At 48.9% G+C, this 27204-nt stretch overlaps 7 protein-coding genes across 9 annotated transcripts; 5 read left to right on the forward strand and 2 right to left on the reverse strand.

The window, feature by feature from the left end:
• Positions 1-118: 118 nt before the first annotated feature.
• ONS95_003202 (uncharacterized protein) lies at positions 119-1992 on the forward strand (the record flags this gene model as incomplete). Its single annotated transcript, XM_058496496.1, has 4 exons — positions 119-296; positions 351-830; positions 951-1210; positions 1327-1992. The coding sequence occupies 4 exons, from the start codon at positions 119-121 to the stop codon at positions 1990-1992; spliced, it is 1584 nt and encodes a 527-aa protein (XP_058353747.1).
• A 1137-nt stretch (positions 1993-3129) lies between these two features.
• On the forward strand, positions 3130-6447 carry ONS95_003203 (uncharacterized protein). 2 transcript variants are annotated; one of them, XM_058496497.1, is made up of 6 exons: positions 3130-3404; positions 3459-4030; positions 4181-4482; positions 4536-4716; positions 4763-5112; positions 5211-6447. In XM_058496497.1, exons 2-6 carry the CDS (start codon positions 3606-3608, stop codon positions 5792-5794), a joined length of 1842 nt encoding a protein of 613 aa, XP_058353748.1. In that variant the 5' UTR covers positions 3130-3404; positions 3459-3605; the 3' UTR covers positions 5795-6447. The 2 variants fall into 2 exon arrangements, with proteins under 2 accessions (XP_058353748.1, XP_058353749.1); XM_058496498.1 differs by having other exon boundaries at positions 4763-6001.
• A 107-nt stretch (positions 6448-6554) lies between these two features.
• ONS95_003205 (uncharacterized protein) lies at positions 6555-9367 on the reverse strand. 2 transcript variants are annotated; one of them, XM_058496500.1, is made up of 3 exons: positions 8700-9367; positions 8235-8649; positions 6555-8183 (listed from the first exon to the last, which is right to left on the reverse strand). In XM_058496500.1, exons 1-3 carry the CDS (start codon positions 9349-9351, stop codon positions 8054-8056), a joined length of 1197 nt encoding a protein of 398 aa, XP_058353750.1. In that variant the 5' UTR covers positions 9352-9367; the 3' UTR covers positions 6555-8053. The 2 variants fall into 2 exon arrangements, with proteins under 2 accessions (XP_058353750.1, XP_058353751.1); XM_058496501.1 differs by having other exon boundaries at positions 6555-8649.
• On the forward strand, positions 6684-7601 carry ONS95_003204 (uncharacterized protein; the record flags this gene model as incomplete). Its single annotated transcript, XM_058496499.1, has 2 exons — positions 6684-6907; positions 7046-7601. 2 exons carry the CDS (start codon positions 6684-6686, stop codon positions 7599-7601), a joined length of 780 nt encoding a protein of 259 aa, XP_058353752.1.
• Positions 9368-10860: 1493 nt separating the features above from the next.
• On the reverse strand, positions 10861-12522 carry ONS95_003206 (uncharacterized protein; the record flags this gene model as incomplete). The annotated part of the gene is made up of 1 exon (XM_058496502.1): positions 10861-12522. The coding sequence occupies one exon, from the start codon at positions 12520-12522 to the stop codon at positions 10861-10863; it is 1662 nt and encodes a 553-aa protein (XP_058353753.1).
• A 6787-nt stretch (positions 12523-19309) lies between these two features.
• On the forward strand, positions 19310-20754 carry ONS95_003207 (uncharacterized protein). Its single transcript, XM_058496503.1, has one exon. The coding sequence runs from the start codon at positions 19711-19713 to the stop codon at positions 20485-20487; it is 777 nt and encodes a 258-aa protein (XP_058353754.1). The 5' UTR covers positions 19310-19710; the 3' UTR covers positions 20488-20754.
• A 2832-nt stretch (positions 20755-23586) lies between these two features.
• Positions 23587-27026, forward strand: ONS95_003208 (uncharacterized protein; the record flags this gene model as incomplete). Its single annotated transcript, XM_058496504.1, has 8 exons — positions 23587-24953; positions 25075-25171; positions 25280-25355; positions 25421-25552; positions 25669-26209; positions 26305-26563; positions 26809-26871; positions 26937-27026. The coding sequence occupies 8 exons, from the start codon at positions 23587-23589 to the stop codon at positions 27024-27026; spliced, it is 2625 nt and encodes an 874-aa protein (XP_058353755.1).
• Between the last annotated feature and the right edge of the window lie 178 nt (positions 27027-27204).

Raw genomic sequence — 27204 nt, forward strand, 5'->3', positions numbered from 1 at the left:
GCCTCTATTTGCAACCCCGCAACCTCCGACCTTGAACAACAACATAGAATTTCGCCCATGGCGCCGCAGCCATTCATCTCTACCCACCACGGCCCCAAACTCGCTGGAGCTCGCAAATATGGCAGACTCGGCGGAGGAACCATTAATGCGCAATGCATCCGCTGAAATTGCAGAGGAAAGCCCGGACATGGACCGAGACGATGTATCGCTGTTGCTCGAGAAGAATTTGAAGAAACCTGGCATCTTTGTATGGCTCTTGACGTTTTCTGCCGGTATAAGCGGCTTGTTGTTTGGCTGTAAATCCCCAAGAAGATATTATGTGGGGAATGGGTTTTGCTGACCGACTCCAGACGACACAGGTGTTATCTCCGCCACGCTGGTTTCGATTCAGAGTTCCCTCGGACATCCCCTGAGTACGCTCGATATGTCCCTCATTACATCTGCTACCGCGTTTTTTGCACTGCTAGTATCGCCGCTATCAGGTGTACTCGCGGATCGGCTGGGGAGGAAACGAGTAGTACTTTTGGCCGATTTAGCTTTCATTCTTGGGGCTGTTCTTCAAGCAGCAGCATCTACGGTACCTGTAATGGTCGGAGGTCGATCTGTAGTGGGAATAGCAGTTGGAGCTGGAAGCTTTGCGGCACCTCTATACATTTCGGAGCTCTCACCGGCACCATTCCGAGGTCGATTGATGACATTGAATGTTCTGTTCGTTACACTTGGTCAGGTGGTGGCTTATATAATAGGGTGGCTCTTCGTACAGTGGGGGAACGAGGACACAGCTTGGAGGTGGATTGTTGGTCTCGGAGCAGTGCCTGCAGGAGTTCAAAGTGAGTGGCAATCAGACCATATGTTTTATTGCCACTGTCTTCGAAAGTGGATGGCCAGGCCGATATCAAAGTGGACCTGCTCTCGGTCCATCAGAGCAAGTAGTACTGATTGATATATAGTGCTTACAATGGCTATTATGCCAGAGACTCCAAGATGGCTTGTCATGATGAACAAACACGACGAAGCAAGGCAGGTACTAAACAAGGTATTTGGCTCTGGCATCGAGATACAACATATGGCCGAACATGTCCTAAAGGGAATCGAGGGAGAAGTCCGAGAGGAAGAGGAGGCCAAGAAAGGGAGGCAGAAAGGTCAAACAAAGAAGGAGCGCAACTCCTGGCTTGCTGCTGCGAAAGACAATTGGGGAGAGCTATTTCGAGTGTCTGGCAACAGACGAGCGTTGACTATTGCCTGCCTTCTACAAGGACTACAACAGCTCTGCGGATTTTTAGGTCTCTCGGCTCGCATGTTTATTGCTTGGCTAATTTGTTGTAGAACTCCCTGATGTACTTCTCAGCCACCATCTTCACGATTCTGTCTTTCGAAAACCCGACATTAACATCCCTTGTCGTTGCTGTGACAAATTTCATCATGACCTGCGCAGCTCTATTCCTCATTGATCGAATTGGGAGACGACGGATACTCCTCTCGTCGATTCCAATCATGGCTGTCGGCCTACTTCTCTGTGCTTTGGGTTTCCTGTTTATTCGACTCCCATCGAACTTCCTATCTACAGACCCTACCGTGTATACAGTAGCCTACGAAGAGATTCCTCTCTCCGAACGAACGGCTTCCGTACTGGTCCTTACCAGCATTATGCTGTACGTAGGAGCGTATGCTCTAGGTCTGGGCAATGTTCCTTGGATGCAGAGCGAACTTTTCCCCTTGAATGTCCGCTCTCTTGGTTCTGGCATCAGCACGAGTACCAATTGGGGTGCCAATTTTATTGTTGGGCTGACCTTCTTGCCAATGATGGCATTCTTAACACCCCCATGGACATTTGTTATATACTCAGTTGTTTGTATTGCAGGTTGGATTTGCATACTGTGCATATATCCAGAAACGAAAGGGCTGAGTCTGGAAGAAACAAGCGCGTTACTGGCAGAAGGTTGGGGAGTAAAGGAGAGCTTGAGGAGAGTACAACAGGAACATCGAGCATGAGCTGCTGGCTCCCGGAAGAGACTTGACGTTATTGATACCCCTTTTTGAGAAGCATTAGTGTAATTGTTACCAAGACAGTAGTAGCCAAGTATAGATATCTGAACATGAATCAATGCAGATAGTGAAGGTCGGGTTTGCGGTAACCATCTTGATTGGTGAGAAATCACATGTTCCTCATTATTCGGGGTCCATTCACATATCAATCCCTTCACCAAAAGCTAGAAAAGCAAGCCGTCGCTCGTTCTGGCTCTTCCGTCAGACTTACCGGTCTCGCCATTCTCTCGATGCCCCCTCGATAGCGTTCCACCCCGTCATAGATTCCCGACTGTATCCACACCGCGCATGAAAACGGAGAAAACGAAAGCTTGTCTGTTGCCGCCGCAATGGCTGGCCGCCTTTTTGACCTCGCCCCATCGATGGAAGTTCCGGCTTAGGGCCCGAGAAGTTGGTGCGTTAAATTTTTCTCCTCCATGGTAAATTTAGATCCGCACGTACTACAGTGTACCCCCCGGTCCCAATGTTAGCTCGCCACTGGCGCCTATGCAGCTGCTTTTACGTGCTCCCCTCACGGTTGCTATATCAACATACCTAAATCTGACAATTTAAACCCTTATCACCTCTTAAAACAGCTTGAAATTCTTCAATTTCAAGTCTAAATGATAAACTGAGCTTCTTACAATTTAACATTGAGACCGGGGGGTGCACTGTACGTACAGTACCTGAACATGTGCCAACCTGGCCCTCCCGGGCCCCGGCTTGGGCGTTCTCCTGTAAATTCAATTCACCTTATCTCCGTCTGTCCCAACCCTACCTTACGGTAGGTACTGCAGTAGCTGGGAAATCATGACGTAAAGTACGTACCTAGACCAGCTAAGGTAGGGAGGTAATTTTGCCTACCTAATTTACCTTAAGATGGGGGCATGGGTAATCCGCGCCCCTTTCACGCTGCATCTATCAACTTTTGCTTGACCGCACCTTGCGGATATAGGTAATCGCAGAAACAGAAGCACCAACATAGACATAAACATAAACATAAACATAAACATAAACATAAACATAAACATAAACATAAACATAAACATAAACATAAACATAAACATAAACATAAACATAAACATAAACATAAACATAAACATAAACATAAACATAAACATAAACATAAACATAAACATAAACATAAACATAAACATAAACATAAACATAAACATAAACATAAACATAAACATAAACATGAACATGAACATGAACATCCACATCAACATTAACGTGGATTTACGCATACTAAGCAGACCTTACCTGAGGTACCTATAGGAATCCGACCTGGCGGATTCAGCCGTTGTCTATTTCTCAAAAATCACCCCCACTTCACTCCACTCCATTCGGCTTAAGGTAATCTTCGTGCATGGACCGAGGTGAGGCGATGCCGACCAACCATTAAGTCCAGTGACGAGTCTGATCCGACACAGACAAAAATAAAATAAATACAGCAGCCTTGCCTTGCCTGCTTGGCCTGCCATTGCAACCGTACCTTACCGTCACTATCTACAGATATCGCACGCATTCATACGTTTCGGGCTGGACCACACCGCACCACACCACCCCCAATCGCAGTCATGAATGAAGCAGACGTTGCTATGCAGAGAAATGAACGGGATGCGTCCCCCGAAAGGTTCATCAACACCCCTCCAGGACGGCCAAGCCATGAAATCGAGCGAATCCCCACTGCTTCTTCGAGCTCAACTTCGTCCTCTGAAGGCTCTGTTGTGAGGAGGGAGAGATTGTTGAGTAGGGCGTCGACACAGCGCGATTTAGAACGACATCCTACAGTCCTCAGCCGAATTCAGACTGCAAGGAGCCAGCACACAGGCACGATCGGTCGCAGTCTGACAGGGAAGAGCAGGGAGAGCAAACGACCTCTTCCTGAAATGGGCCTGGGCAAGCCATACCCTCCCCTTCTACCGGCGCAGGAGGAATATGTCGTTGAGTTTGATGGCCCGGACGATCCTTTACACGCTCAGAACTGGCCCATGCGAAAGAAGTACGTTCTGTCCAGTCACTTCAAATGGAGGTATCTACCGAGAGAATGGGCCAATTCAACATAATATGTTGCATGTTCGCCCACCACTCTAAGTAGAATTCAATCTGACGCGGACGCTGGCAAGATATATGCTGACTGACAATTCTGTAGAGTTGCCACAGCCGTCATGTTGGGATATACGACATTGGTGTCGGCATTTACATCGTCTATTTTCTCCACGGCGACACGTACTGTCGCAGCACAATACAATGTTTCAACAGAGGTAGGATTACTTGGACTTTCCTTGTATGTTCTTGGATTCGCCCTTGGGCCTGTTTTTTGGGCACCACTCTCTGAGCTGAGAGGCCGACGATTACCTTTGGTTATCTCCATGTTTGGTTTTACGATTTTTCAAATAGCCGTTGCTGCCGGGAAGGACCTGCAAACTATTCTGCTGTGCCGTTTTTGGGGAGGTTAGTATATTCAGTGTCTGCTTGGTCGGAATTGTAGCCTGACATGCATTTAGGTATCTTTGGGGCATGCCCGCTAGCAGTCGTTGCAGCCGTGTTCTCTGATATGTTCGATAACAGGACTCGTGGGTTGGCTATCACTGTCTTCTCAATGACTGTCTTCACTGGACCGCTACTCGCGCCTTTCATAGGTGGATTTATTGTTGAATCTCATCTTGGGTGGAGATGGACTGAATGGTGTGTATGACTCTTATGTTTGGAGAATTAGCACTGACAAACCAAGGCTTGTTGCAATCATGGGTGCTGTGGCATTCCTCTTGGATTTTTTCTTCTTGGAGGAAACTTATCCTCCCGTCCTCCTGGTTAGCAAAGCCGCGGAGTTACGTCGCAGAACCAAGAACTGGGGCATCCACGCCAAACAGGAGGAAATCGAAATCGATTTCCGGGAGCTGATCACGAAGAACTTTTCACGTCCCATGCGACTACTCGTAACCGAGCCAATCGTGCTCTTGCTGTCCATCTACATGGCTTTCATCTATGGCCTTCTCTACCTCTTCCTGACGGCATACCCTATCGTCTTTCAGCAGATCCATGGCATGTCTGGAGGTATCGGAGGGCTTCCTTACTTTGGCAGTACGTCAGTTCTATTGAGTCTTGAAGTCTCGCTTAGCAGTCCAACTTAGCGAAAGCTCATTTGAACATTCCAGAATAGCAATGCTGATAATCCGCAGTGATCATAGGACAGATAATTGGAGGGCTTTACGTAGCTCTCACCCAACCAAGCTATAACAGAAAGCTCCTTGCTAACAACGGGATCCCTGCTCCTGAATGGCGCCTTCCCCCGGTTATTCTTGGCGGACTCTCATTCGCTGGAGGATTGTTTTGGTTCGGCTGGAGTGGGTATAAAGAGTCTATTCACTGGATCGTACCAACTCTTTCGGGACTTCTTACCGGATTTGGTCTCTTGACCATTTTTTTGCAGTCTCTCAACTACCTTGTGGACGCTTACCTGATGTTTGCAGCCTCAGCTATTGCCGCGAATACATTCCTCAGATCACTGGCAGGCGCTGGATTCCCTCTCTTTTCTCAGTACATGTTTGCAGCTCTCAAAGTCAATTGGACAGGGACGCTCCTTGGCTGCGTTGCACTCATTTTGGTCCCCATCCCCGTCATCTTCTACAAGTACGGCGCGAAGATCAGAAGCAAGAGTGCTTTTGCACCCACCAAACCAATGGAACCAGTAAGCGAGGAGGACGGTGCCTCAGCTGTGACTGAGAAGGTTGAATCACGAGCAAGTGCGGACAAGAATGTTTAAAAGACCAATAACGTTGTGTTATGAATATCCACACATTCATTAATGATGTTGACAGCTGTGCTTCTCGTCTGGCACCCGGGACTTTAATATATAAATTCTGTTTTGGGCCTGTGGATATGGGGCGGCTTTGCGTGCTTGGAATGCCTTTGATACCAGTGGCTATTGTCTTGAATGCAAGGCGTTGGTTAGGATTGCTATTATTGATAGGTAGTAATGGAAATGTTTGAATATGTTCTTCTTGTGTCAAGTCTGCGTAGGAGGCAGCCAGCACTTGTCACGCCAGATGCTATCCCGCGGCAAGACTTGGGGGTTGAGATAGCTGACCCTTCTTCTCTCAGAGCACTCTTTGTCTGATGATCAGTGGCCAAGTATGGAATTGGTAGCCCCGTTTACATAAATAAGGCTACGGAGCTTCTCTTCAGCAATCTTCTCTGAGTTGCTTGTCGCTTCATTCGCTTAATTAAACCAGATTTGATTACATTTGAGAGCCGAAAAAGGACAATGCAATGAACTACCGGTATACCCTACAGAGTCGTTCTCATTTTGCCGCAATGACAAGCCGAGAACAAGACTTCGGTGGGAGGGTGCCGGAAAGGTACTGGTGGTACAAGCGAGATATTTATGCTTAGTATAATGAGATCATGACATTTAGCGTTTCTGGAAACTCTGCGTGGGTTTTCGATTCAACTCTACCTTTGCATTCTATATTTCAATAAGTTGTATTTAATTCTAATATATCCAATTTATGATTTCAATAAAGGTTTTCACAGATCATAGAATCGTACTGGAATACTTCCTCGAGTTTCGACTTACTCCTCCACACGCACCAACTACAACCTTCAAGACTATAAATTTCTCGACCCACTATCCGGAGGCAAAAGCTACAAGAATGACTCTTTGTTTTCCCTACGATACAGTCCTCGTCCTAGGTGCAACCTCTGGAATTGGGCTCGCTCTCGCCGAGAAACTGGTTCTGAACGGTTCACACGTGATAGCCGTCGGACGACGACAACAAAACTTGCAAGAGTTGCAACAAAAACACGGGAAACAGAAGGTCTCAATCTACCAATTTGATGTGAATGAGCTGGATAAGATCCCTGTATTTGTGAACAAGTACGTATTTAAAATAATATCGTAGTCTAGTCGACCAAGTTGGATGTCTGAGAAGTTGATATCTATTGACATACTGGCTGGCTGGCTTACTTGCTGTATTTTTTTCGGAATAACAAGCACCCACTCCACTCTTTCCAGCATAATCCTCAACTCAGGTATCCAACGGCGCCTCGACTTTACCTCCCCAAGCACCGTCGATCTACCCCAGACATCCACCGAGCTAACGACAAACTATCTCTCCCCCCTTCACTTCACCACCGCCTTCCTCCCTCACCTCCAAAGCCTCTCCAAAAGCTCCAAGAAGCCCACCAGCTTGATCTTCACCACGTCCGGCCTGGCACTCGTGCCCATCCTCCGATGTCCAAATTATTGCGCGAGTAAGGCGGCAATGCATCATCTGATTTTATGTTTGCGGGAGCAGCTTAGATACGCAGATGGAGATGTCCGAGTTATTGAGCTTCTGCCGCCAGCTGTGCAGACCGAGTTGCATGATACAAAACACCAGCCTGATCTGAAGGACGGAGGGAGTTTTGGGATGCCCTTGGATGAATTTACCGAGGAAGCGTGGAGAGGCTTGTGTGCAGGGGAGACGGATATTGCAGTGGGGATCGCGAAAATGAATTATGAGGGCTGGGAGAGGCAGAGGCAGGGTGTGTTCAAGACTATGATTGAAAAGGGGGCTGGGAAGTTTTGAAAGGGTGAAGTGTATGAGATGTGAAATGTTGGGAAACTCTGGAGGCTCGGGGATAAGTCTGGCGACAGGGGTAAACAATGAGTCAATGATGCTTTGTCTTTACAGCAAACGTAGCCAAGTTCGGAATTAACTCAATTAATTCGAGCACATGAAGAGTGCAAATGGGTACCGGCAACCTGGCACAAACATGAAGATCACGCAGAATCACGCAGGTCCAAAGGCTGGTAGATTGCTCTTCATATCTCTCATCTTCTTCCCATGTACTCAACGCCAACACTAGCAACCAGGGGATTCCTCAATCAATTATGTATGACTCCATAGCTCATCGCCGACAATGGCAAATAATCCAACATGAAAGAAGGCTCAAGTCGCCTGGGTATCGTCCATGGACGCCGTCAACTCCGAAAGATGCGTGCAAAGACCGTATGGGAAATGTTTGTGCCGACAACCACCTAGGCGATAGCCGTCGTACCCTGTGCCTCACCACCCTCTGATTCCTTGTCCTTGCGATTCTTCTCAGCGAGAGTGGCAGCCAAACGCTTCTTCTCTTCCGGGTCAATTAGATCATCATCATCAGACCACCTACAACAATATCAGTCCAGGTTCTTGGGAGCATAATGTAATTGCACATACTCAGGGTCGTCGTCTGGAATCATTGGGAGAGCCTTTCGCTTCCAGAAACGGCGCTCCTGACGGTACTGAGTGTTCTGAACGCGCAGCTCGTTCAATTCATCATGGTCGGTGAGGTAGTGGCGCATATCACGGAGGTGACCATTGGCACGGCAAGCAGCAGCCTTCATATCGTCGATTTGGCAGCGGAGCTTGAGGTTCTCTTCACGCTCGTGCTCTAATTGTTGACGGTAGTTTGTGTGCCAAGCCAGCGTGTCAATCTCATGTTGTTCCTTGTAACGGTGCATCTTCTCGGTGATGTCAGCGAGGATGCTGGCTCCGTGAACGGCAAGTTTAAAGTTCTCCTTCTTGTCAAAGTCGGACAACTCCAAAGCTTTGCGCAAATCCGAGTTTTCCTTCTCGAGATTCTTAGAATCCTCTGCGGCAATGTTTAGCATAATTTCGCACAATTTATAAGTATCCACTCACCATTGAGCTCGGAAGCAACCACAGCTACTAACTCGTCGTTCGTAAGATTGAGGTGCTGAGCCTTGAGGCGGACTTTGCCCATCTTGTCAACCACACCAGCGGTGAGTGCCGCATTTGCCTTCAGAACTGACGACAGCTCCTCAACCATGGACATAACATAATTGAGATCGGACTGGTGACCAGCTGGGGTTGGGTATCCAACCATCCCACCGCCCATTCCCATACCGCCGTTCATTCCGTTAGGCATACCTTGTGACGGCGAAGGGGGGGCTTGACGGGGGTTGGATCCAGACCCGCCAGGTGAGTCGATGTAGTTCTGGTAATTCATCTTTGAACGGAGCGCTGTTTGTGGAGAGCTGAGTGATAGAGCTTTGACGCAGGCAAAGGCAGGAGGCGTAGAGATTGGAGCAGATGGACGAGGGGAAGCGGAAGCTGGAGCTGGAGCTGGAGCTGGCGCTGGAGCCTCAGCGTGGTCGCCCTGCTTCGCAAGGCCAGCGTCGGCGTGGTTGATTTGGCGGATGAAGATAGCAAGCTGCTCTTCTTCAGGGCTAAGAGGGCAGTCCAATGGATTGGTCGATACGTTTCTGCTGCGAGCCCGACCACGAGGACGAGGAAGGTCTCCCACGGTGTTTTGGTCTGCGCTGGCCATCATTCAAGGCTGGGCTGGCCTACCTTACCTTACCAAGCTCTAAACGGTGGGGTGGGGAGGGGATGATACCTGCGGCTGCCACGGGCCAATCGATTAAATTTAGTGTCTGGAGAGACGCCAAGGCCCAACCAGGCAATGGGAAAACAAAAAAATGGCAGAGGCGAGTGTCCAAACTGTTTTGGACAACAACAAACAACTGAGGCAGAGAGTGTTCACTTTCACAATAGTCATTTTTGCTTCAGTTTGCTAGGTTTCTTTTCAAATCCTCTGGCTTACTTGTAATGCTATCTGGGTAGCCATGGGGCTGATGAGATGACTGACCATGAAGCCACTGTACCTAGGTAATCTCTTACTCCTGGCCAACCTGGGGACAAACCTTGCAATTTAGATTGCAATCTTATGTTGGGGATCGTTCTCATTCTTCAACATTGAATGATCATCTATCCATAATTTCATGTCTGCTATCCGCATACACAACACGTACACTACACAGGAGTCACACAAAGATCCAAATATAGTTGGATTAGAACCCGGCATATCATCATCAGCTTATCTTGAAGTACATCGCATCCTTCCAAGAACTCCTACAGGCGAGCAGTCTTGTTCGTATTGCTGTCCAGCCACTCCAGCGAGGGGTCTTCAATCCCCAACATGGTGAAAAAGGGCTGGTTGATATGACAGCTCGGAATCTCCGCAGATCAAGGTCAACACAGAATAAATCGATCGCTACTCTGACTGCATGCAGAGTTTACATACAAGCTGCTGGACTATAAGAAATGCAATTGTGTCCTTAGCCGGGCTTGGCGTTCGTATGCTACAGCGTAGAAGCGTCCACGAAATTCTACCAGCCAATACAAGACCTACGAGCACTAAGGCTCGTTTATATTATATCCTGCAACTGGACGCTTCCTTGTGGCTTCCTTGCGCTCACTGTGAACCTTCAGCTCCCTATTCATAGATCGATATCAAGCTGACCCCAAAAAAACAAGTGTAATGCAAAATATATCTCATTTCATCTATCAGCCAATAGGCTATGCTAATCCACCAGACCAGTCCCGAAATGCAAAGCCAGACCATCATCGCCTCATACCTCGCAATCCAGGCTGGTTGTTGTATTCATATCTTAGCAATTTCCTTCCTATCAAAAGAACCTCTCCCACCCAGTTCATGGAGGCTGCCCTGAACCAGGCGACCAAACAGGTGGCGCCAGAACAAAGAGAACCCCAAACCGGCGAACCTTGGCAAACCACGAATACAATCCATGGCTGCCGCTGCCGCACAATCGTACTCCAAGCTGACCCTCCAGTCCAGCATTGGACGCCTCCAGAAAGAAAATAAAGGAAATGTTTGTTGTGTATGTCGAATTAGGAATTCGGTACAATCGTCATTGATCATAAAGGTAAAGCAAGGCAATATGCACAGTTGGAATGCAATATCAAATTGACACAAAACGATGAATGATTGGAAGTCAACCATGAAGGATCTACCCTCTGGTGACATGTTTGGATCCTCTTAACAGAAAGAGGTCTTGCGCTTCTCCGCTGCTGAAGTGAGAACAAGCATTGGTGACTTTCTCTCAACCTCTGGTACTTCTACCTTCTTGTTCTTGAATACAGCGGCAAAAGTGCCACCGATCGCAGCCTCGTCTCCAGAAACACTCGCAGCTGAATAACTGTCCAGCGATGCAACGCTCTTTCGCTCCATTGAGCGTTCGTTGGAACGTGAGGAAGGGCGATCGCTTCCAATTGCTCCGTGAATTGAAGTGCGTGGGCTATCGGGGCTTGGACGACCAGAAAGACTACCACTTCCACTGCGGCCGCTGTCCGAATCATTATCCGAGGTGGCGAAGGTAATTTCACCGGCTTCTGAGACGGGAGACATGCTTCCAGAGCCTGCACTTCCTGGTGATCTTCGGCGCTCCAATCCTGCACGTACAAGATTGTGTACTGCACTACGACGAGTTCGGGTAGCGAAGTTCTTGCTGCCCTCAAATTTGGTAGTTGGCTTTGCAATCAACTCGTCCAATGAAGGTGGTCCACGAGGCTGTCGGATTGGGTGCTCCCCAGCACGAGCTTGTCCGGGACCGAAAGCTGGAGTTGATGGGAATCCCATTGTTTTTGGCAACATTGCAGATCTAGGTCCTTCAAAAGCGCTTGGGATATCGGTACCGATAGCCATGGAGTTTGCCTTGCGATGTCCTCGGCGGAAAGCTCCAGCTGATGGGGGTGGCAAAGGGGCGTGATCCTGGGGTGGGGAAGAGCTCTTCTTGGGAGGGCTGATACTTCGGGTGAAGGTAGGTGTATCGGACTGAGGGGGAGGCGAAACTTGGAATCGTGGTGTACCATGCTGCTGAGGTGGAGAGTAGTTGGCGGATTGCTGGACAATCTGCTCCATGTACTGGTTTTGTTGCTGGCTCTGATCCAAGAAGTAGCTTTGCACGCCGGTCATGGGATTGTAGTGCGAATAGACACCTGGCTGCCCCATAACTGGGGCAATTATGGGCTGCATGTTGTTCTTGACCTGTTGTTGATACATGTTCTGGGGAGTGATTGGTGGAGTAGCAAACTGCTGCTGTTGCATCCCCAAGTTCATGCCTTGGAATTGTTGAGCGGCTGCCTGAACACTGGCTAGCTGTTGCTGAAGTCGCTGCTGCTGCTCTGCGAGGTACATGTTGGTAGCTACCAGTTGAGCATACAGGTTTGGGTCCATTTGTTCCTGGCCATGCTCATCAACCAGAATCTCCGGAGGGGCGAGGATCTGCTCTGGAACAGAGTACATCTGGTTGTTGGTATTGTTGTTCATCTGGCCGTACCCATTTCGTTGGCCGAAGTTGTTGGATGTCTTGGGTCCGCCGTATGATTCCTCCTTTGCATAGATGCTGCCTCCGAGACCTGTGTTGTGCTGAAGCTGAGTAGGAGGAGCAGTTGAAGGGAAGGTGCTCGAGGTGGCCGACTTAGGGGCAGTTCTCAAGCCTGCAAGAAGGTGAGAACGGGAGGTGCGAGGAGTCGGCGCTCCGTTGTCTTGAGCATCGGAAGGCTTGGCTGGCTCAAAGGAGAGGCGCTTGATGTTTGAGCCGTTCGCTCGTCTGGAAGCAAAGCCAGATCCAGGCATACCCAGTCCATTACTGGATGGAAAGTTGTTGTAGGACATCTGAGCAAGACCGCCGGCGTCCATACTCAAGGTTGATGTTGTAATGGTGGTGTTCTGATGATCGAAAAGATCAAGTGGGTGTTAAACACGACGGAGAAAATGAAGGCTGTCGGTTTGACGAAGTGCTCCGGAAACCGCAAGGTCGAAAGGTATTAGAGGAATTATAGGACCGGACAGGTCGATCGAAACGTACGTATGCTGGAGAAGAATGAATTATGTAGTAGTGTTGTAAAGGGCTCGTGATATCGAGCCAGAGGCAGGCCTTTGAAGCAGGCAGCAAAGAAGTGTGGAAAAATTTGCAATAGCTTTGCTCACGGCAGTGATCCAAGATGTGCGAACAAAACCCGGATGACCGGAGGAAACAAAACGCGTCGCGGAGTATGTGGTTGCTGATGAAATTACAGTGTTGTGTTTCTAGTCCGACGAGTGAAATGCAGGAAGGTGTTCGGTGGAAAGAGATGGGTCCACGACAGAAGGGGCGATGCTCTGCAGTCAACAAAGAGACGACGAAGACGAAGACGAAGACGAAGCTGAAAGGCAGGAGCTATAATTGTTCCAGTTCCTGTTCTTTCTGAAGTGTGCCGTGCCGTGCCGTGCTGTGCTGTGCTGTGCTGGAGAATGTACTGAAAGGATTCCAGGACAGGATCTTGAAATGGTGTGGCCAAAGGCGGAAAACGAACAATCAATCAACCGGTCAATCAAATAGCGATGCGGAATGGGCGAAATCTGGAATCGACGGGCAACGGGGAAGAGGGAGGAGGGCCAGACTCAATTCCAGTCACAGTCCTCGAAGGATATCACTCTATACAAAAGAGGATAGGAAGGGAGGGGCGGCGACAACAACAGGAAGAGAACGGCGGTGTGATGGTGAAGAGTAAAAGAGAGATGGAGAAGAGAGAGAAAGTAGCTCAAGGAGAAAGGAGCGTTGTGGAGGATAGGATAGGATAGGACAGGATAGGATGATTGGACTGGATTATCAACGAGGGAGGGCGCTAGACTGGGAGCAGACCATGGCTGGGCTGGGTTGGTTTGGCTGGGCAAGGCAGAGGCACTGATTGGCATGGGTGGTGGTGATTGACAGGGGAGGGGAGGGGAGGGGGGAGGGGAGGGGGGTGCTGTTCTTTCGCTGCGCTGACTCCTGAGCCCCTGATAGGCTGTGGAGCCACTACGGGACACTCTGAAGCTGCGATCTGCTCGGGGGGCCAAGCAGCCTGTCAGAGCTCGAGGACCGCACCGCCGCTGGTCACAGTCGTTGCAGAGCGGGACGTGTGGTGTGCCTGTGCCTTTGTTTGTCATACAAGGAGAAGAAAGAGCAAGAGCAAGAGCATGCGACCGTGTGATGTTATGTGGTGCTGATGCTACTGCTGATGCTGGGGATGAGATGGGTGCGAATCCAATATTGCCTGGCTGGCCTGGTTCCGCTTAAGGGGTGAGATGAGGCGAGGCGAGGCGAGGCGAGGCGAGGTGACTGGACTGAGGTGACTGACTACTGGAATTGGTATGGGAGGTAAATTTACTTACTTAAGGTATGCTAGGTAATTTAGGTAAATTTAATTTACCTTTCAGGCCCGTTTTTGTCTGTGCTTGTAGATACTGCAGGTAAATTAACGATAGCTACGTGCATACAGTAGGTAGTTCCCAAACACTTCATCTTTCATCGACTCCGTGCTGTTGGACTGTGGCGCCGCCAACCAGACGACCGTCAATCCCGTCATGCTGCACTGCACTGCACTGCACTGCACTGCACTGCACTGCACTGCCAATCAATGGGCGCCCTTCTCGCGAGCCAGCCAGCAGGTACTGTATGTACAGTGCAGCAAGCGAGTCAGTGTCAGTGTCAGTGTCAGGAGAGGGCCTGAAGGAGAAGGAGAGAGGGTGGAAACACTGGTAAGGGAGAATCCAGGCACTGCAGGAACTGCAGGCAGGGCAAGGAACACAAGCGCAGGGGAGCTTTGGACAAGTCCTATGCAAATCTACCTCCGGAGGTACAGACTCAAATCGTTACCACCGAAGGTAGGTAGGTCAGTACTGTATGGGCCAGACTCTCTAGAATATCTCCATCAAGCTTTCAGCGTATATTGCCTCGTCGGCGTGTGTCTGTTTGGCTGAAGTCTTTCCGCTTCGCTTTGTTACTTTGGTGAAGCCGATCCTTCAATCGCTTTGGCCCCCTTGTCAAAACAGATTTTTGGCAAGCTTAATCCCATCCAGCTACTGTAATGAACTACTCGCCCCATTCCATGCGCACAATCGTGCTGTAAGAGACCACGTATACAAACCTCAGGTACTCACTCGTGCAATGCAACCAGCCCAGCCCGCGATCAGCAGCACTATCACCACCAGGCCACCGGCGCCGGCGCTTGCATGCAGCAGCCTGCAGATACCTGCCGCCCCCATATCCGTGCCGGCTTCCAGTACTGTAGTAGTATCAGCCTCTGCTTTGCTCCCTTCAAACCTTTCCCCTCCCTCTGGCCCTGTCGCCCGCCCCGCCGGATCAACAACCTCGACCTTAGCCTTAGCCTTTGGCGTACACCAACGCGACACAACACACATGCAAATAATAATGCGAATAATGCATGTGTCGTGGGCTATTGCCACCCAATAGAGGCCTTCGTGCAGTCTTCGGACAGTTCAGCGCGCTTGAGGCGCGTCCATTTCTCCCACTTATTGGCCTCGTTATTCGTTGCGCATGCCGTGACGACTCGGCAGACTCCCATCGGTTATGGACAGAAGAAAAGCGCGTGTAAGTGCATGGCAGACCCTCCCCGCAGCTGTTGCATTCGATAGGGTAATTATACACCCCCCCCCCCCCCCCCAAAAACGATACGCCCCCCCTGTGGGTCTACTAAGCTTGAGTGATCGCGAACTTCAAAGATGTTCAATTCAACTCGAATTTATCAAGTAAGGGCGCTATGCCCGAGCCCCGGAGCTTGCGGAGGGCCGTGAGGGAGTGAGTCCCTTGCGCGGTAGACACGAATCTCACAAAAAGATAGCTAGAGTTTTGGATGCCGAGCGCAGCGGATATTTACAAACAGAGTATTTTTGATGTTATTCAAGTAGAAGAAGGATAATCCGCTAGTGGGAGGGCTTAAGGATATATAACTGGTTGAAGTTGACCCACAGGGGGGGGGCGTATCGTTTTTGGGGGGGGGTGTATCAGTACCCATTCGATACCTAGGTACTGTAAGGCCACAGCTGAATCGCCATACTAACCCGCCATACGCTCATCAAGCAAGCCCAAAATGAAGAGTGCATTTATCACTGCCAAAATTTGTATGAACAACTATGTACAATGCACAATGGGCACTTGTGCTAACTCATCAGACTCTGCATCTTATGTATACCTTGACTCTACTAATTACCTCTCGTTGCATCATTGCAGTAGTAACTAAAGCAACATCTTCAATACTATCTAGCTGATATACTGATGAAATATAGGTTCTCTCTTGGCAAGTACTGAGTTGCGTTAAAGTGTCCCTTTGCCAGTCGGAATAACTTCAATTTCCATTTCCAGGGGCAATTTGGGAAGTATGCACATTTGTCCTTGACATAAGTGATCCTTACCCTACAGTACAAAATTGTATGGCAGGGCAAGGTTGATAGATGACACTCGCCAAGTTACTAGAATTTTAGCGTATGGCGATAGCGATTTCCGTATGGCGATTTAGCTGTGGCCTACTGTAATATGCCAGGCAGCTTCCTAAGAAGCTTAAAGCTCCCGAGAGAAAGGACCACGGAGTTGTTCGAAGTAAACATGACGCCCCATGCTCGTTTCTCTACCTGGAACGACGGGTCCAGCTCGTTCTCCACAGGGACCCTCACTCCTAAACACGGAGACGCGCAGATGCATCAAAACGAATGTCAGTGCGCTTGTCTCATGATCCATGTCGAGAAGACGCCTCTCAAAGCTGCCAGCCAGCCAGCCAGCCAGCCTCCCAGCCTACCTGGGTGCTCAACCTCAAAGAGCCAAAGGGCCGCACGCTTGCCAAGAACTGCCCCTCGACCCCCTGAACAGCACAGCACAGCACATAAGCAAGAGCACGGGTGTTGAAACTCGCTCTTTATGCTGTAAGTTTGCCTGAATCTCGGTTGGAGTTCCCACCTTGACGCGCAACACGAACTTTCTTGGCTCCTCGAACGCCACAATCTATTTTCTGCCTTGCTCATTTGGAAATCCAGCTCCAGAAGCGGACTTAGTGGGTTCCAGTAGGGCTGTTGCGAGATTGAAGTCCCCAGTTTTCATTTCGGCGATTGTATACACGGTATATCTTTCGGTTCGATCGCGTGTCCTGGCTGTTGCCAAGAAAGCGCCACTGCTTTCTTTTCCTGATGTCTTGTGCCATGCTGACAGGACACCATGAACTCGAAAACCTTTTGGCATCGTCCAAATGTTGAGAATCAGGCGAACGTCGATACTGTTTCTCAACGTACTACGAGTCCTTTGTTTCAGGTTTGGAAGACTTTTACAGCACAAGGTTAAGCTTTCTCAGAATCTGACAACTTTTTTGCCCGAACAGTCTACAGATTAAAGGTTACCGAACTTTGTCCTTGACATCTTTCATACTTCTATGAACCGTTCGTTTCATTTCAAAGGCAGAGAGTTCATTCTTTGTGAGACTGAGAGAGTCGGCTCGGTCGGCTGGCAAAGCAGGACTTCCAGTGACGTGGCCAATGTTCTGACATCCTTCTGGAAACTTTGGAGAAACTTTGAAGAAACTTTGATATTACAGGAGCACATGCTCCTTGCTGTCTGGAAAATACTCAACCCTCGGCATTAGGAGAGATCCGCTGCGACGCGACTGGTGAGGCCGAGAGAATTTTACAAGTCTTGGGCTGAAAGTGAACACATGTCTTGGACGGAGCTGGCATCGCATGAAATATTGAAGAAGCTCACAAATGGATGAAGATTGTCTTGACGCCAGCAGCTGTGGGTGAGCATTCCAATCTTTTCATGGTGGTTGTCTCTCAAGACAATGAAACTGGCGATGTCCCGGCCTGTCAGTTCTTACCAACAGAATGGTCCAGTTGAGGCACTTCGAAAGCAAGTCACGGATCATCTTCTTGTTGATGCTGACTATGCATACTATCCGGCCACGCGGGAATATCGATCTGTCAGTGGCTGTCCTCCTTGTCACAAAGAGCGTCACTCTTGGAGATGGGGTACATCAATTAACTGCTATCGAGCAGAATAGCTACCAGGCAGTGCGCGACACATATTTCCTCAGAACCATTTGACTCCGGCTCTGACCTACCACATCTAAAACCGATGATAGAATCCTTTTCTTGTCTTTTAAGAGGCTACACGAGGCGAGTCCTTTTTAGCCATGTGGTCACTGTCGTGGTCTGTGCCTCCTCCAGGGTCCCTGACGAAGAGCGGAACTTAGATTCTTGGGCAATACGAGAATTCGAGAGCATTTCATGGTGCTGCGGAAACACTTTTGAAGTGTGGGTGTCTGACGCCATGTAGACACGGCTGGAGCCTACAGGATCCGGAAGTTGAACTGTCCTAGCCACTACGAGCTAAGAATGACATCCAAAGGACCAGAAAGTGGAACCGTGAACTTATGCAGCAGTACTTCGCGCTGTGAATTCAACAACAACTCTTAGGAGTCGACGGAGGTCTTTGCCGCTCGGCGATCTTCATACTTTGGTAACTACATGCCTTCCATGGCCCGGCAGTCTGCCTCGTCCCAGATCAGAGCATTTGGAATCTGCGTGATTGTGTCTTCGCACAAACAGTTGTTTCCGAGCCCTCCTATCAAGCTGCCTAAGCCTCTTGCTTGACCATGATACGATATATCAAAGTACATATCGAAGGACTAACACACTGGGGCGAGATTTATCTATAGTATATACTGTATGCGACTCAGCGTCAGAAACGCTGCAATGCTGTAGTAAATATGGCCTTATCGCAAGCAGCTCTTGTTGAAGCTTGCGTTTGAAATGTGATGCAGTTGAATTGTTGACCAGTGTTGATGAGGAAACGGCACTCTCGGCGATGTTCAGCAAGTAGTTGGGTAAGAACATTACTCTCTAAAACATTCGCCGCATGTGCTTGTGAACTACGTGAGAATGGCCCCCGTTGAGGACCATCATGACACTTGTGTGTTGGGAGATCTATCATTTGCTCTGACTATTTCTAATCGACTTATGGTATCCGCGAAGGAGTCAGAGTCCGGTGTGAAGACGGAGCACAGAAAGAGAATTAAATCCTCATAATCAACAATGAAGTCGCGGATATGGAATTGTTTCCAGAGTTTACTTTTTGCACAGAGGCTGGAGTTTTTGGATGGGAGTTGGAGAGTGGAGTCAAGGTGCGAAGTTGAAAGATCGTTCTATCTAAATATGGAAATGGAGCTCACTGCTCTGACATCGGCATGAGTGAAGTCTATCTTTTGGATCTGATCTATAATAAGACCGGGTTGAAAAATTCAATTGTTTCATTTGTTAATGTGGGTGACAGATCGGACACACTCAATTTGGTATGCATGGCTTATTCCAGAGGGATTAAGGATTATCGGGAGTTTAGAGCATGAGTGATAGTGGTCTCTGTACAAGCGAGCTACGTAAATATGGCAGCATAAAAAATCATGGTTCATTCCATTCTGCGTAATGAGACGTGGAGTGTAACATGAATGAATATATACTTCCCAGGTCTCCACGACAAGTTTTCACAGCTTCTGTTTCGATTCCAAATTTTAGCGAGCAACCCCTGAATCTTCCCCGCACTTTACGCAACCTTCGCTTGGAGCAAGCAATCGCATCAGATCGCGTCCCCCAATTTCGACTCATTCCTTCCCAACGTTGCAATATCCCTTCAAGCGGTGGAACGCCTTTTAGCGTGGTTTTAGCGCGGTTTTCCCAAAAGACCTTTTACAATTTGCTACATAACTTATCACCCTCTGCTTTGAAAGAAAAGCTTATATAGTAATAGTTGTTAGTTCAACGTTAAACTATTAGTATATGTATTTTGTTTATAGATACTTCTTTAGTTACGTTCGATGCACTCTTTTTTTGTTTTCACGCTAAAAGGCGTTACCGAACCACCGCTTGAAGGGATACTGCCTCCAGCCTCGGCCTGTGCAGCTACATCGCAGCATCTGAGCCACTCACGCCTATACTCAATTCTCTATGTGTTGACTTTGCGCGCTTCTCGAAGTTGTCACTCCAAATATCTTGCAGATTCCTCCCAACGTCATCTAGACCATCGCGAACATGGCTACCAGTGCCCCAACTATCCTCAACCTCAAGACCTCCTTCCTCCGCGCCCAAATTCTGGCGCTGTCTCACCCATTACGTCCATCCGCGACATTCACAGCTTCGAACACCTCCAACGAGGAGAACGTCCTTCGCCAGAAAGCCATCGACGACGCGCTTATCAAACTAAACAATCAGCTGAAGCAGCACAACAAGTTATCGTATGGCCCGCAGGTGCAGAGACATGTTGCAGAGCAGGTGGATAAGTTGTATTGGAATGCCGGAGAAAGGGGAGTGAGACCCTTGGGATTGCAGGATCAGTGGGTTGAACGGGGCTCAGATTACAGTGTGTATCCAAATGGGCGACTTGTGGATGTGAGACTGATTCCAGTTATAGCGAACGAAAGTGTGATTGAGCAGCTACCAGACTCATGGAGCGAGCATGCAACAGCCACTATCCCCGAGCAAGCAGCCAAGTTCACAGAACTCTCACAGAAACTCACGACATTAAATGAGCACCGTCGAATGGCGAAGGAGAAAGTTGAGAGGTATAAGCAATTTAAGGAGATGGTAGGCTTATTTGCGGAAGATACTGGCGTTCAGGATAACCTGGTGACGCGAAATGGAGAGGTGGAGCTTGAATTGGAAAAAATGAGGAGGTTGATGTTAAGGGTTGAGAGGGGAGTTGGCGCATTGGAGGAAAGGGGGCAAGGAGAGGAGGAGATGGATGTTGTTATTGAGGGTGACGTTGAGGAAGAGGGCAAACTATTGGCTCTGTTGAGCGGAGATGGTTAGCAACTGTACCCGAATGTATGTGGACATTATTGCTGTGCAACTCGTTGAGTCCGAGGAGGGCCGGCTTTGGATCCCAGAAAAACTTGCTATGCTATCCTCTAGTGAAAATATGTCGTTCCAAGCTCCAAGGGTCTGCTGTTTAACATAAAGTATCACACGAAAGTTCATGTAGGATTACGAAAGTTATGGACAGGGTCACGTCTCAATTAAAGGATCTTGTCATTTTGAAAGGAAGTTCTTTATGCAAGCTTTGCGTGCTGTATAGTGTCGCAAGTGTGAGCTGGACAGGTATTTATTCGTTAAATCGTTCGTGTTGAAATATTGGAAACGCCGCCCAAGGAAAGACATTCCAAGACTTTCTACCCCATTACTGGTTTGAGACTAGTATAGTAAGTGAGTGGAAACTGCAAATCAGTCTTACTTCGCTATATTCGTGTACGCTTGAAGTCTAGTGACCGGTAATTATTTTGTACGAGAATTGGCAAACCTTGACCAGCATTTACCATTGACGATGCATACAATAAACCTTATGGCGATAGCCAACGCCGCTTTCCGAGTCGGGTCGGCAGTTGGATACTGGCTTTTGTACTCGATTGTAAACATGGTAAGTAGATGCTGCTATTTCGACAAAATTTATGAAACAAACCGTTGGATAACCAAATCGGCCTGCTAGAGGGTGGTCAAACATCTCAAGGGGCTATGGCTACTTGCAACATGAAAAGTTTGTCCCCCAAACACACGAAGAACAATGCTCGACTATTAAACGCTATGGCAAATATGTGTATGTTTGATGCAGCTGAGACACATCAGGCTCAAATCCCAATGCTTTGGGTGGCATCTCATTGGAGCCAGCCGGATCGCCACTAGGATTTGGTGGTGGTCGAATTGCTTCGGTACACCTTCCAAGTTCCCACTGCCCACTACTGGGGCAATACACGAGCCATCAGAAGATCTGACGTCCACGATGCTTTCGGAAGGAAATCTATCAGAAGTTTCTGCGCCACGTTGTCATGCTTCGAAAAGGTGGACCAGACAGAATCTGTGCCAGTTCAGTCAAGCAAAGCACACCGAGAAGTGACCGAAAGGCAAGGGAAGGCAAGGCAAGGAATAGAACGGAATGGAATGGTCTGGACTTGTCTAAAATCTGGATTTCACATGGTGTTTGGGAAGCGTTGGGGTTGGCAGATGAAGGGAACCTGAACCTGGAAAACGGCTGAGTGGATACCTTAACACAGGTGCAGGTGGTTTTGTTTGGTGGTGGGGACGTTGCTGGCTGGCTCGAGCCTCGAGATCGCTACCAAGCCTCAAGGAAGGGGAATGGAAGGGTTCCAACAGCACCAAGAATGCGAGGCAAGGCAAGGCTCGGGATTGCCAAATAGGAGCTTCCGACCAGTCTCCATCCTCCATCCTCCATCTCCAATCTGCAACCCAGCAAGACTGACTGACTTGGCTGTTGGGAGAAATCCTGATATTTCGCCTTCTGGTTCCTGACCTTGACCTTGGCAGAAGCAGAAGCAGAAGCAGACCGGTAGGCTGTAACTAACCTCACCATTCTTTACCGAGCATAAACGAGCTGAGGTGCGCTGCTGTCTCCTCCACTCTCAAGGATACTTTACCTTACCTTACCTTATCCTTTTTCATGTGAAATCACCTACAAGTAGGAAGGTTTTGAGTCACTTGTTCCCTTCCCTGATTCGCTGCTTGAAATAGAAGGCCGGCCTCGACTCGACTCGACTCGACTCGACAGCATAACGGAAATGACGAGCCGCTTCGTACTCTCCTTGCAATACCTTAATACGAGTACTGGTACAGTAGAATTATGAATGGAAGTTGCCTGCCAGCAGCCCACAGGGGACACTGGCTCCACTGTTCGCCTGGGACTGGGAGGGTGCAGGTGGGTTTGGCAAATTTCCTGCTTGAGGTAACCTCACCTCACACGTTCTTCGTCTGGCTGGATGCCCAATTTGTCTTGCAACTGTGGGTTCCTGCGAGCTATAGGTACTGTATCTCCAGGTACAGTACAGTACAGTACAGTACTGTACTGTAGGGTACCTGGGTATCCATGCAGTGGGTGGGTATTGTATCCTAACCGCCTGGACTCTGGACTCTGGACTCTGGAGTTCCTCTTCTCCAGGAGTGACGGGAGCAGCTGTGCCCTGCCCCGGGCCATCCTGATATTGTACCGCGCCCACCAGACACAAGCGGTTCGCAGTGCCAAGTATCCAGTTTTCTCGCAGCAACACTGCAGTACCTACGAGTACCTAGAGTACACTTGATCAATCATATTCAGCACAGCCAACTGACAAAGAGGAGCCCGCAATGCTCTTTCGGCATGGTTCCCGCGCGCATTCAGGCTGGCTGATATGGACGATGGGGAGATTGAAAGCTCGTTTCGTGCCCGTGCAGGTGCTCGCTCTGCTCCCTTGCTGAAGGAGTGTCAGGGAAGAACGATCCGACTTTTAACTTCGTGGGACAGATTTCCTTCCAGCATTCCGGATGTTGCACCTGCCCTGCCCTGCCCTGCCCTGCCCTGCCCTTGTGCTTAGCTTAGTTCTAGAGGGATACAGTAGTGCGGAGCGGTTTTGTGGTTCTGATTGTGAAATAATCCACTTCGCTCGTGGTATGAATAGGTAAGGTTGCTCTCACCCCTCACTCACTGCTCAGGTCAAGGCTGTCTTCGCTCGAGTTCTTTATCCTCGTTGCGACTTTGCACAGTACTGTACCTACCTTGTTTTTCCCTTGCCCCCCAGATGCCACGCAACCCGAGCTTTCTCGCCTGTTACCTTTGCTTCCCTACCGCGGGTCTTCGCACCGGCTCGGCATTCTAAGCACTTTCGGACCTATTTTTCTTGTCAGTAGTAGCAGTGGCGTCGGTCGCAGAAGACTTTTTCCTGACGACTCAGTACTTATCGGGCTCGCCTCCTCTAGTGAGGCTGCTTACGGAGGCTTGGATGACCCTAGTCTCCTGGCTGCATCATCCCACTTCGCGTCCCCTAAATTGGTACCCCGCCAAGAGAATACCAACGGTCGAAATACTATACATACGACTGGAAAACGGCAAGCAAGTATATTCTACCTCTGGCTCAGCGTACAGACACCATGTCTAGCGAGTACCATACGGCCAGTGAAAGTGGTGGAACAAGTCATCAATATCGTGAGCTTTCGAGCGAGGAACCCAGCCAAGACACGAGTGCGAACCCTAGCAGGCCTTCGAGTGCTGGAGGAACAGGAACCCCTTCATATTCACACAAAAAAAGCAGAGTACGGTTTAACAGCCACAGTGAGGCCAATGATACGCAAAATCAGAAATCGATATTTCCACTACAAAGAGGTTCCATCCCACAACTTTCGGAACCACTTCCGCCAACTGCACCCGAGAGAATAAAACAAGGTCAATCTCATTCCAGAAACAGCAGTACAGCCAGCCTGCTGAGAAGGACCCCCGAAACCGAGAAGGAAAACCCGTTTGAAGATCCCCCATCTGGGAGCTCAGTATTTAGACCACGACCGTCGTTGGTGAGGAACAATTCTTCCAGCTTTGGCGAGAATTTTGAGGATGTTAGCGAGTTCAATGAGAAGACCTTCTCCGCCTTGGCAGCTCAGGAAAGAGCTCAGAGGGTAGCATCTCTAGTTGGAAGCCATTCAGCACCGGCTTCTAGGAGGACAAGCTTGGAAGAGGGGACCGAGGATGAGCGACCTCGACGCAGTAGGACTGGTGTCTATCCCGTCAGGATCGATGATATTCCGCTGGCGGATATGGATAGTCGCCGGACATACGATGGAGCGGGACTTGACAGTGACGATGAAAGCTTAGAAACACACCAGGAAAGAAGCAAGGGTTCCAGCAGCACCGAGGCTCACAAATTGGTGCGAGCTCACACAAGGAAAATCAATGGAGAATCCTGGAAGACGCCAACACAGCCAACTCCAGGCCTTGTCTCTGGTCAAGTGACGCCAACTGACGAGCAGCATGAGGATGACTACGTACCAAGGCCCACGCAATACAGAGGTGGAGTACTTTCTTCGCTTCTCAAGCTTTACAACGCTCCTCAATCTGCTCATTCAAGGAGAGGTAGTGATGCATCCCCTGGTACAGGTAGTCCATCTCAGACTGGGACTGGCTCATCGGGAATGAACACGCCACGAACGAAGCACACAAAGTGGTATAACCACAAGAATCAATCGCAGGACACGCTCGCTGGACTTATAGAGGCTTCTGCAATTCTAGGTGCCCAGGGAGGAGCAATGACTCCGAAGAAGAGTCGTCCTGGGAAGGGCAAGCGATCACACAGCGGAAGGCTCCTCGACAGTGCCAAGAGAACCGTGGGCTCCAAACCAAGGCTTGAGGATGAGATAAGAATTACTGTGCACATTGCAGAGACTCTCAGCAGGCAGCGCTATCTCTTGAAGCTGTGCCGGGCGTTGATGAGTTACGGTGCGCCAACACATCGTCTAGAAGAGTACATGTAAGTTGTCGCTAGCAGGTGACGCTTCCTCTTCCCTCTAAGCCCCGAGCATTATATGTGTGGAGGTGACTGGTCCAAGGCAATTTCCAGTGGATGGTTGCTGATTTCACAAATTTTACAGGAAGATGAGTGCACGAGTGCTTGAAATCGATGGTCAATTTCTCTACATTCCCGGATGCATGATAATCTCATTTGATGATGTGTCAACTCATACAACAGTCAGTATTAACCAATGTCTTTCTCATTTCTGGAGGTTCTAGTACGATTGACTAAAGTGTACTTTCTTTATTTCTATTAACACTGCTGACTGCAATCTCTCCCCAAAGGAAGTCAAGCTCGTCAAGGCACCCCAAGGAGTAGATCTAGGCAAGCTGAAGGATATCCATGAGATATACAAGGAAGGTCTGTAACCGTGTCAATTATGACCCAATCAACCAATTGAATTGCCAATTCTGACCTTCACATAGTCGTCCACGATGTCATCGGTGTTGAGGAAGCTACACAACGGCTCGACATCATTATCACCAACAAGCCAAAGAACCACCCATGGTTCCTCGTTTTCGTATATGGTTGTGCAAGTGCTTCTGTTGGTCCATTTGGTCAGTCCAGCTCATATTTGACTTCTATTACATTCAGTTACACAGATTATATCCATGCCGAGTGTCTTCAGTACACTCATAGAGGCTTGTTTCCAACAATGCTAACATAGGAACAGCCTTCCAAGCACGGCCGATTGACATGCCGATTGCATTCTTGCTTGGGTCTATCCTCGGCTTTTTGCAATTGATCGTGGCTCCAAGAAGCGAGCTCTACAGCAACGTCTTCGAAATATCAGCTGCAGTCCTTACCTCGTTCTTGGCTCGTGCCTTTGGTTCGATCAGGGGTGGAGACCTCTTCTGCTTCTCAGCACTTGCACAATCCTCAATCGCGCTCATTCTTCCTGGATATATGGTGCTTTGTGGATCTCTAGAGTTACAATCACGTTCTATGGTTGCGGGCTCTGTGCGAATGGTCTATGCCATTATCTATTCCCTTTTCTTGGGATTCGGTATCACCATTGGCACCGCATTCTATGGTCTCTTAGCCGCCAATGCCAGCAGCCAAACGACATGCACGAATCAGCTTGGTGACTTCTATAAGTGGCCGTTTGTTGTATTGTTCACTCTATGTTTGTGCATCATCAACCAAGCAAAGTGGAAACAAATGCCAGTTATGTTGACAATTGCGTTCGCCGGATATGTGGTCAATTTCTTCAGGTAACACGACTCCTTCGTCCATGTTTGGCATCGTATTCTGGCTTGCATAGCACAAAAAGCTACCGCATATTCAGAGCGTACTAACGTTCGAACAGCGCAAAGAAATTCCCCTCGTCGGCTCAAATATCCAATACCTTCGGTGCCCTCGCTGTCGGCGTGCTCGGTAATCTATACTCCCGGTTGAGACACGGAGTTGCAGCTGCTGCTCTTCTGCCTGCTATTTTTGTACAGGTTCCTTCTGGCCTCGCTGCATCTGGTTCTCTTCTGGCTGGCCTCAGTACCGCGGATCAAATCACTAACACTACTACTTACACAAACGGCACAGCAAAAATAAGTGGTAACATTACTAGTACTGTAAGTATTCATGACAACCTAGGCCACTCCTTTCTCAAGGTTCACGTCCAGGTAGCTGGGTAGAAGCTCTATTTGACACTGCCTATGGCGGTTCGTTCTCCGGCTTGCGGATGCCTTTCCTTTGTCTAGCAATCTCACAAAATATTTCCCCATTCGCCTGCTAGATCTGTCCAATCTACCAGACAATTTGGAGGATAAGAGCTTGGTCTTGCACGAGTGGATACTGACATTTCCCCGTACCATAGGTATCCGTGGCATCAGGAGATCTCAACACCATAGTATTCAACGTGGGATATTCTATGATTCAGGTCAGTGATGTGCTTCTTTGTAGCTCAGCCCTCTCAAGATAGACCGGTGCTAACACTGCAAACAGGTCGCAATCGGAATCACAGTTGGACTATTCCTCAGTGCTTTAATTGTATACCCACTAGGAAAGAGACGCAGTGGATTGTTTAGTTTCTAGGTGGCCAAAAATTCCGGATACGATTGTGTTGTCGGAGAAAGCGTCTATAAAGGATGAATTTGCAGGGGATTCGGCGCATAGTTGTGATTTCACGAAGCAAGCGTCATAGTGTCAGTCTGACTTGGGAGGAGTTTGGATATGTCGTAACTGGGGCACGAAGCATGGGTGCCACGGCGTT

The sequence above is a fragment of the Cadophora gregata genome, assembly GCF_030347475.1.
Source record: "Cadophora gregata isolate MNR1 chromosome Unknown scaffold_12, whole genome shotgun sequence".
NCBI classification, from domain to species: domain Eukaryota; kingdom Fungi; phylum Ascomycota; class Leotiomycetes; order Helotiales; family Ploettnerulaceae; genus Cadophora; species Cadophora gregata.